Source organism: Cydia fagiglandana, chromosome 17 (genome assembly GCF_963556715.1).
Source record: "Cydia fagiglandana chromosome 17, ilCydFagi1.1, whole genome shotgun sequence".
Lineage (NCBI taxonomy): Eukaryota > Metazoa > Arthropoda > Insecta > Lepidoptera > Tortricidae > Cydia > Cydia fagiglandana.
This window is the reverse complement of record NC_085948.1, coordinates 1,029,612-1,040,540: the sequence shown is the minus strand read 5'-3', so window position 1 is coordinate 1,040,540 and position 10,929 is coordinate 1,029,612. Positions and strand designations below refer to the sequence as shown.

At 38.7% G+C, this 10,929-nt stretch overlaps 1 protein-coding gene across 1 annotated transcript; it reads left to right on the top strand.

The window, feature by feature from the left end:
* Positions 1 to 249: 249 nt before the first annotated feature.
* Positions 250 to 9,402, top strand: LOC134672848 (uncharacterized protein C2orf81-like). Its single transcript, XM_063530802.1, has 8 exons — positions 250 to 457; positions 1,964 to 2,128; positions 5,290 to 5,523; positions 5,692 to 5,761; positions 6,943 to 7,029; positions 7,532 to 7,686; positions 8,220 to 8,315; positions 9,330 to 9,402. The coding sequence occupies exons 1-8, from the start codon at positions 315 to 317 to the stop codon at positions 9,400 to 9,402; spliced, it is 1,023 nt and encodes a 340-aa protein (XP_063386872.1). The 5' UTR covers positions 250 to 314.
* The last annotated feature ends 1,527 nt before the right edge of the window (positions 9,403 to 10,929 follow it).

Below are 10,929 nucleotides of genomic sequence, written 5' to 3'. Positions count from 1 at the left end.
CTAGGGGAATAATCCTGCCTAAATAAAGTTATCATGTCTAGTTAACCTTGAACTTTAAATGAAATATTTTATTATGTAGCAAAATACGTATTGGAACGAAAATAAGTGACCAAGTAAAGGCCAAGTAATAAATAGGATAGGTCACGTAATAAAGTGAGAAAGCGGCTCTCGTAACTTTTAGGTATATTTTCTTGAAAAAAGATTTTGTTCATTTGTCAATGTCACGCTTCAAGTTGGCTCTACATTTATTCAATTTAATTACTTCATTATCGTGATATATTTCGAATATTATACTGGATATAATTATTGGCTTCATGATGATGCCAATGCAATTCAATAGATCCGGGCCTCCTATTCTGAATAACTACGCCGTGTCTCGTCTTGGTCGGAAGACGGCTGTGGATGACCAGAAAGTGCTCGTTGCACTGCCAAGAGATATTATCCCTGAACGAACTTGGTACCTACTTGTATTTGCCATTTAACTTGATTAATCATATTTTATAATTACATGAAGGAATTTTGCATGCACTTGAACTTGCTTTCATAATCATAATCATAATCATTTATTTTTAGGGTTCCGTACCCAAAGGGTAAAACGGGACCCTATTACTAAGACTTCGCTGTCCGTCCGTCCGTCCGTCCGTCCGTCCGTCCGTCCGTCTGTCACCAGGCTGTATCTCACGAACCGTGATAGCTAGACAGTTGAAATTTTCACAGATGATGTATTTCTGTTGCCGCTATAACAACAAATACTAAAAACAGAATAAAATAAAGATTTAAATGGGGCTCCCATACAACAAACGTGATTTTTGACCAAAGTTAAGCAACGTCGGGAGGGGTCAGTACTTGGATGGGTGACAGTTTTCTTTTTGCTTTTTTTTTTGTTTTTTTTTTTGCATTATGGTACGGAACCCTTCGTGCGCGAGTCCGACTCGCACTTGCCCGGTTTTTTAATCTTTTAAAGGCACACCGTTCTGACATTGTATTTTTACCTGGTTGTGATGAGCGATTTATATCCCCTTACTGACCTGATTATAAAGGTGTTTACTTGCCGAGTGGGATCCAATTGGTAAAATAAGAAACTATTCCCTGTAACTAATCATATGGGAGCCCTCTAAAAGTCTAACAAAGCTAACAAAGTTCCCATATCGTTGTTTTCGCGTAGCGCCTGATGTAACTGACTGAGCAATTTTTCATTCCTAATTTAGAACCATTTACTTGTCAGGCGTGCAAGTACTTTTTTTTAGGGTTCTGTACCCAAAGGGTAAAAACGGGACCCTATTACTAAGACTCCACTGTCCGTGTGTCCGTCACCAGGCTCTATCTCATGAACCGCGATAGCTAGGCAGTTGAAATTTTCACAGATGATATAGGTATTTCTGTTGCTGGTGCTATAACAACAAATACTAAATATCGCACTGGTCCGGTTTTTTTAAATGCATATACTTATGTCCAATGCGAATACGGGTAAGTCTGCGATTGAATTACATACTTAAGGAATTGATTTATCGGATTGTTTTCTTTATGTCCATTGAAAACAATCATACCCATACAACAAACGTGATCTTTTTGCCGTTTTTTGCATAATGGTTCCGGACTCACGCATGATGGGTTCCGACCCTTCATGCGTGAGTCCGACTCGCACTTGGTCGGTTTTTTTTACCTACCAAATTCATAATGACACTATGTACCTCGTAAAAACTTATACCTACTCGTATTCTAATACCTTTAAACGAGCAATTCTTGTTTATTTTTTTCGGGGATCTTGGAAACGGACCTAACGATTTCGATGAAATTTGCTATATGGGGGTTTTCGGCTGCGATAAATCGATCAAGCTAGGTCTGATCTCTGGGGAAAACGCGCATTTTCGAGTTTTTATATGTTTACCGAGCAAAGCTCGGTCTCGCAGACATTGTAGGATTTTGCTATGGACAATTATTGTTAACCATATATATTGTCCAGGGCCGAGGTCCTACAGAAAGAGGACACAGAGATGATCGTCCTGGAGATCCGGGAGGAGATCGTCGAAGATGCGATACTGATCGTCTACGAGAAATACATGGAGCGCCAAATAGCGCCTTTCACCGTCCACTGCGCCGCTCAAGCCTGGCTTAAACTAATAGACTGGTAAGTAATAAAATTTGACGACCGGTCTGGCCTAGTGGGTAGTGACCCTGCCTGCGAAGCCGATGGTCCTGGGTTCGAATCCCAGTAAGGGCATTTATTTGTATGATGATACAGATATTTGTTCCTGAGTCATGGGTGTTTTCTATGTATTTAAGTATTTGTATATTATATATATTATATCGTTGTCTGAGTACCCACAACACAAGCCTTCTTGAGCTTACTGTGGGACTTAGTCAATCTGTGTAAGAATGTCCTATAATATTTATTATTTATTATTTATTTATTATTTAAAATGATATAGATGCCATATATATCTCTCTCTTATGACCTTTCGTAGGTAGGCCTCCTTCATTTAACGCCAATCGTCACGGTTCCACCAGCCACTTCTTCCCCGCAGTTGTTTTGATGTCGTCCCAACGCATCTGGGGCCTGAGGGCCTACCGCGAACCTCGTTCGACGTGTTGCCTTCCTGTCCCCCTTACGTACGAATTTACAAGTGCGACAAGAGGCAACCCGTCCAATGAGGTCCGCGGTAGGCCCTCTGGCTGGGGTCTACTTTGATTACGCTCTTCTCCCCATGGTCGCCACTCGACTAGTCGCTTAGCCCACGAATCGGTCTTTCTTGCTATATGACCAGAGGTCCTACCGCGAACCACGTTCGACGTGTTGCCTCCCTGTCACACTTACGTACGAAATTACAAGTGTGACAAAGAGGGAACACGTCGAACGTGGTTCGCGGTAGGCCTTCAGCCCATATCACTTCAAATTGGCTACGCGTTTTACAACATCCGTGATCTTGCTCTGCTGTCTCAGCCAGATGTCATAATATAAACTAAAGAAAAAGTGGCAAAGCCCTTCAATGGCGGAGGATTAGGTACTAATACTCGGAGTCACTACCTAACCTAAAACCTAAAAGCTCCTTAGAAGTCTTAACCACAAAAATAATTTTAAATGTAGAGTTATTCTAAAAGCTTTAAATTTATTTTCTAATAAATATGTTTGTTAGAAAGAGCCTATAAAATTACAAATTTCAGTCCTTTTATAAAACGGACCAAGGCCCCTGCTTTACATTTGAATGGTCGCCTAAGTGATTCTGTCAGAGGTCGTGCCTATTCATAGATCGTGCGATCGAATACCTGCCAAATCAATTTATTTTATGGTGAATACCAATTGATGTTTGCACAAAATGTCAATCTGTCTTGTATAAATCGATTGAATAAAAGATTTGAAGGACTCGACGACTGATCGCATACATTTTTGAATATCTGCGATTTTTCTTGCCGGTTGACATAAATTTCTCGACTCGCAGTCACCACGCATTGACGGTTCTAATTTAATATTAAAGTAACATGACTAAAAACTTTTACTTGTTTCAGTTGCGCTCAATAGCTAGAGTCTGTGCGGAAAGAGAAGAGTCGTGGGATTTGAGGGCGCGCCAGTGCTATTTTATGGTTTTTGCTATGCTGACAACACTGGTCACGTGATTATAGTACGACACTAAAGGTCATGATACTTGTATCCCTTTTGTTCCGGTTTTTTACCACGGCTTACTAAACGGAGCCTGGTGGTGGTGTCGGCTCGTCAAATCAATCCTCTGATTTAGCGCAGGCACTAGTTTTCTTTTTAAAACACACTCTTGTTTTTATGTCTCACATACTAAAAAGTGACAGTGCGATTGACAAAACTGCTAAAACTAGTTAAGAATTTGTAACTTTAGTACCAAACAACTGTAATTTTAGTACCAAACAAGATAGAGTCTCATTTATGTACTACCTAATATGTGCAGTCCAACAGTTATTTTAATACAAAACCGGGTAGATCGGGTAGAAATTGGGCATTAGACCTGTAATTTTACTATCTGGGATATATTTAACCAATTGTAAACTTGACTTGTAATGTATCTGTACATTATTAATAATAAATATGAATATGAATAAAAATAGTGCATAAGTAGGTAGGCCTTATTGGGATATGTCCGGTTCTCTCATCTCACGATATTTTACTTCGCCGAAAAGTCTGCTAAATATGAAATACTTACAATTTCGTAACTAACAGAACCTAGTAAACGAACTTACAAATAAAGAAATATTTTTATGAAAAAGTTTTATTCTTTGTAATCGAAGTCTGAATTAAAATATTCAATGTCACTTATGTTTGAGCTAGTTTCAGAACAACCAGGGACTGATGTGAGGAACTGGATGTGCTTGAATCCGGCACGTAGATTACGAATTCTTGCATATCACCTACTTAGCGGTCTTTTATTCGAGATACCGTAGGTACTTTTACACAATCCTGAAAAAAAATTACATATAAATGTGCATAAAATGGCAAGTATCAAGACTATTTGTCAGTTATTTTAAAGATCATGAATGACCTGCATATTTATGAAAATTAATATATTTTGAATTAATATACTTACCGATTATGTACCGGAGACAAGTTACTTAGGGGGCTTATTAAATAGGTAATTATTTAATATTAAATACAACATCAATACCCGTGAATAGCGGAAACACGTTCCGCGACTTTTTGTAAGTCGATAGTCGGCTTTTAGCCGTTTTCTTCCCGCTGACAAAACCGAACAATGTTAAATATAATTTTTCGTGGTTTTATGTACGGTTTCATCGTGTTTTGAAAATATTTTATGCATAAAACTTGCGGTTTTTGTTAATATAATATACAATGACAGAAGTTTGTTTACTTTTTACAAGACATATGTCAAAGGTTTGATTGCCATATAAAATTTAAAATGTTAGTTCCCGTTTCTGCCACGACTCTTCTCTTTCCGCACAGACTCTACCCATATTTGCGATCAGAAGATCATTTTAGAAAGCTTCTGACTTTCTCCCCTTGAGTCCCTTTTTGAAAAAATGAGTTGTGATATCACACATTGCATATTAACTAAATGGCTCTTTGTAAGCTTAGTTATCAATAATAACACCAATTAACCAATCGGAATACAGAATTCATGAACTATTTTAGTTTTGTGGTATCGCTAAAACCTATTTTTATACCGGTAGGTATTAGTATATAATACGATACAACTGTCTACAAACATAACGCAGTATTTTGCGAGTAAGAGTGATATCGGAAGTCTTTGAAAAGACATCCGAGGGTTCGAGGGTCTGCTTTGAAAATCCAGAATCCTCACATCTCTCCAGGTACTTCTACAAACACGACCCAGGCGAGGATCCTTCCGCCCACCCCCCCTGCTTCATCCCGAAGCGTGTGGAGTCCTGGACCCCAGACGAGATGCCCTCGCCCTCCCCCAAGGATTCCTGGGGCCGGATGAACCTGAACGTGGTGGAGGAGGTCGTCGAGGAGACTCTGAGAAAGTGGCCAAGCTCGCAGTCCATAGACTTACCCGTGGTGGACGAAATTCCGCCAGAGTGCAGGTATGGTAAAACAAATTAAAATATTTTCTGAAAATAATTTAATTTGTTCTTCTAATAGTAATACATAGGTGATGAAAATCGTATGAAAATCCGTTCAGTAGTTTTTGAGTTTATCGAGAATATCGAGACTTGGTTTTATAAAATGTATTGCTTTGCATGTTTCACCAGGTTTCCGGGTAAAGTGTTACTGCCAGGATACATGTACGAAGAAAGTTACGATTATGATAGCATTACGTTTGTGAGTATCTAATGCTTAAACTTTGCCAGTAATTTTCTTCTAACCCAAAAAATGTCATAAGCTCATAACATACGAGTAAGCTAGGCGTAGGTACTATGAATGGTTCTTAGCATACGCCATAAGATTTATAAGCATTTTTGTAAGTTGATGATGATGCTATGTGCACGACAAGTCACGACGTTAAGGTTTCTTCATGTTCAAAGGGTTAAAATTGATATATAAGACAACTAAAACGAGGCTATTATCATTACTACCACAAACTTAGAGCCATAGTGAATCGTCTGTCTGTCTTCTAGCCGATTTAGAGCTCAGCGTGTGCATTATTATTATTACATTCCTTAGCGGCAACAGAGCTAGTCAGTTCGCTCATGATGGCTCCTCTACACGATGGGCCAGCGCCGGCCACTCCAAGGGACTCATTTATGCATTAGAGGGAGCAAGTGATATTGCTATCTCATTCTACCGCATGGCTGCGTCCCTTGGAGTGGCCGGCGCTGGCCCACTTTTTTTTTTTTTTTAGAAATTTAATTCAGGCAACAAGGCCCATATTACAATTACCTTACAGACTAACATACATATATATGTATTTTATAAACTTAAAACTAAACACTATTTAGTTGACAAAACGGCGTGGCTCCGTTGCATCGGCTGCTCTTGAGTAGGAATCGGCAGTTTGCCCCGGAACTTCCGAAACACGACACCTTTCGGCCAGAAGTCGGCGCACTCGATGGTCTCCTGCAGCGGTCGCGGCACGCGCACCACAAAAGAGTTGAACTGCACGTAGTGGCGCGATCGAAGCTGGAACATCCTCAGCGTGTAGCCGGTCTTTTGGTGTACATATTCCACCACTTCAGCAGCCGTGGCGGTATAATGCAGTCGCGATACGTACACTACAGCGCCTTACTCGGTGTAGCAATCCGCAAGCCAGAATTAGCCGGTTCGGCGGTACCACACTGAGTCTTACGAGGCGCCGTGCGCACCTTCTTCTTTCTTGATGTTGAAGATGACTATAACTACTATTGCCCACAGGTGACAGGAGAGAAAACTAGTGTTCGCGCGAACTGTAAATAAGAAAATTTACCTTTATAGCCCTTAACTCTTGTGTATGTCTACAGGAAAGACGTAACACAGTTTTCTGTTTGACCCTAATATGATATGATATGACCTGCATTTCCTAACAGGACGAGAGCGTTTCTTCGTATATGGCCACCGAGAGTGAGCTACTCCAAAGGGTCACTAACTACACTCCAGCAGAGACTTCCAACAAGGTAACCCCCAATAGTTTGTTTACTCCAAGGAAATTCAAAATTAAACTTTCGTGAGACATAATATTATTTTAAAATATTAAAAGACCAACTGTTAAATTCACGTCAATTACTCGTCGCTATTGGCGATAAACGTTTTGAACATCGGGGGTCCTTCCTCAGACTTGAATGCTCACAACGGCTCTGACCGACGGCTGCACTCCGCGCTCTGCGCGGGCCGCCCGCTTCACCGCTCGTTGCGCGTGAGCCTGAAGCCTGAGGAAGGACCTCCGATGGGTTCAAAAGTTCGACACATGTCACCAATAGCGACAAATAAGTGACGTGAGTTTGTCCGTTTGTCTTTAAATATACCAAATAAATTAATATTTAAAGTCACGACCCGAATAAATAGACCAACCATCATTGAATGAAGCATTAAATTGTCTTCGATTTTACGCATCTTACTCAACCAATGTCAAATGTTAATTAATGGCACCCATGATACAATCGTTAACTTTGTTTGTAGGAATCAATGACCTTGACGACTTTCGACTCCCAAAAGGATACAACCACTGAGACTACGAAGGAATCAAGCCCTCTCCACGGAGCGGGAGACTCACCCATACCTCACTCCAAAATACACTCCCACTCAACCAAGAGCAGAATCAACACCCGATCCAGGTATGCCACAAACTTTGGTTGTACTCGTAGGTACATAAGTAGGTATATTGTGTAAGGTTGGTTAAAAAAAAACACTATTTCATCCCATTTTTGAGGCACCCCTCAATTTTTTTACAAATGAGTACTGTATTACATTGAATTATTATTACATACAATAGAAAAAATATACCAAAAAATGAAATTGTCGCAATATTCATAGCGCTTACGCGCCCGAAGGGGGTGTTTTAAATCGACCCGAGTTGCGAATTACCTTTTTGCACGTGTATTGTACAGCGTTTTACAGTACATATGGACCTTTAAATTTTTGACATACGTACGTATTAAATTGTTCTTAATCCCGCCCTGGGGCGGCAAAGTTCACCGTTTATGTACTGTGAAATATGTATATTGTGTGCCACAGGTGGTACAGGAATTACGAACTCGTGTTATTAAAGCCCTCGCCTTTGGCTTCGGGCTTCAATTCACACTCGTTCGTAAATTCTTGTTTACCGCCTTTAATACATGTTATTATGTACTTATCTGTTTGATTTCAGTATGCTGGCCAGGTCTAGAAACGCTCTACCTCCTCTACAGTCGGACTCGCGATCCAGAGCATCTGCCATCTCAGACTGTCGGCTGAGAAGCCTCAGGTATAGCTATCGTTCAATGTTTTGTTTGACGTCTTTTTGTGAAATTTTAAGTGTTAAATTTGATCTGTATAATAATCCAATGTTAAGTTGTATCAAGACGAGACAATTTTTCGCCAATCTGATGAAATTCTCCGATCGAACAGGGCCGTGCGGACGCAAATACCAATTTGATTCCCCGATCACATCAGCAGGTGCGGACACAAAAATGCCAATTTTCATAGTAGAATGCAAATTGGTGATTTAATTTGTGTACGTGTGGACGCTAGATGAGATTGACCAATTAATTTCCTGAACAAATCGACTGATTCAGTCCCGTCTGGATACCCCTTTATTATGGAATAATATTTACATCAATAAAGTGGTCTGATAATTAGATTAAGATTAATTACTATTCATTAGAGCTTGTGGGTACATGAATAAAGTATATTTTGAATTTGGAGGTCGGAGTCGCGCACGAAAGGTTCCTTACCATTACGCAAAAAACGACAAAAAATCAAGTTTGTTGTATGGGAGCCACACTTAAATACAATTTATATTATTTTGTTTTTATTAGTATTTGTTGTTATATCGGCAACAGAAATACCTACATCATCTGTGAAAATTTCAACTGTCACGCTATTACGGTTCTCGAGTTACAGCCTGGTGACAGACAGACGGACAGATGCACAGCGGAGTCTTAGTAATTAAATAGGGTCCTGTTTTTACTCTTTAAGAACGGAACCCTAAGAATGATACTTGCTGAGAATTTAGTTACATAGAGGCGGATTATCAAAGTAGTTTTTTGTAGCCACAGTATACTGCCATCTTCCGCCCGCCTGGCAAAACTTTTAGAACGCCATTTGACTTTGATCCTTGTTCTTTCACTATGTATTTAATTTATTAAATGTCAAAAACTATAAAAATTACTTTGACAATCCGCCTCTATATCAAATTCTCTTTGGTTACATGACATTCTGATATCAGTGTATTGACCTTATTGCCTGCCTTTAGATTTTTCATGTTGGCTTGTTCTAGATTGGACACTAACTACGACATGTCATCAGAGAAGTTAGTTTCACCACCGAAAGTTAATATGAAGAGAAAGTGACAGATAGGTATGGTTCATTCCTTATGCCAAAGATAATTTTATTGTGGTATAGAGGAAAAGTCTAAAAAAACGTGCCCCTTAATTTAACATCAAAAATAGATGACGCTGTACTGTTCCATACGGTCACTGAATTGTAAAACTTCAACTTTTGAGAATCAGAGTGACTATAACCGCAAAATGTATGGAGGTGCAAATTCGAAGCACGAAATTGTCTTAGATTTTATTACGCATCTTGCTCAATCAAATGTGTCTTTGCTTATATATTATTTAAAAAATTAATATTATAATACCTACTAGCTGTGATAATGTGCCAAAATTCTAATATTTATTGAATAAATTCAATTAAATCAAAACCTTTCTAGTTATTTTAATTTAGGCTGTAAAAGAGTGAGACATTATGTGAAAAATTGATTTTTCTCTGGTGCATCATTCACAGTAATACAAATATAATACCTACCTAAATACTTACCGATATAATATTTATATATGTAGGTTTTTTTTCTCCTAAGTTTCTGCAACAAAAATGCGATGACTGCAGTCATTTATTCACGGTAATTGCTGTATTACCTAGTAGGTATGTATATAGATAAGTAAGATAAGTTGGATACCTACCATATTCTCTGTACGATTGTATCACCTTATCGTGTCTATTGCTAATAAATATTTCTATTACTATTCCGGGTGTGGCCTGTAAAATGAGCAAAAAATTTAACTGTAGGCTGCACTCCTCATACTGACCAACATTAGTTCAGCAACTTTTAAAAATAACTTGTGGTTTGATTTTTTCTAAGACGCAATGTATTGCGAATTTTGTTAACTATGTTTAACGCGTGACAAGCAACGTCAATCACAATAATATGGCGTGGCGATAGCGTCCATTGAAGATAATATTTATTTTGTATGAATAATAGGGAGTCTAAAGACTACATATTTTTAAAAGTTGTTGAACAAAAGTGTCATCGTTTGAGGAGTACAATCTATGTTTTAATTATTTGCTCATGGTTCAGGCCACACCCGGTATTTCTATAAAAATCTTTAGTACTTTAAAACGTAACAATCCTTAAAGTTATCAATCTTTTGGTATTGCCTGTAAGTATAGAAAGTAAAAACTATTATATAATCGGTGTCGAAAGTACAACCTAGCTAGTGCTAATTTTTCATTCATTTTAAAAGTGAACTTTAACCTTTACACAAAACAAAGTTACGAGTAACCACTTGTAAACTGTGTGAAGCGTGCATAAAGGGCATTGTATTGTATCACTCTATTGTATGTATCAGCATACTACCTTTGTTTTAAGCCAAAAAACTCAAGTTTTATCAGCAACCAAGAAAAAAACAGCGTACCGATTTCAGTCAACCTTAGGGACCCGGGGACCAAAATAAAACATTACTACTGATACTTTATTTACGTGCATTCATTTTTTAACGTTCATCCGACAACCTCTGGATCAGAGGATAGTGGACAAAAAGACCGACAGCCTTCGTACAAAGATGTAACTACAGTAGAATCCGTTTATTATGACTCCG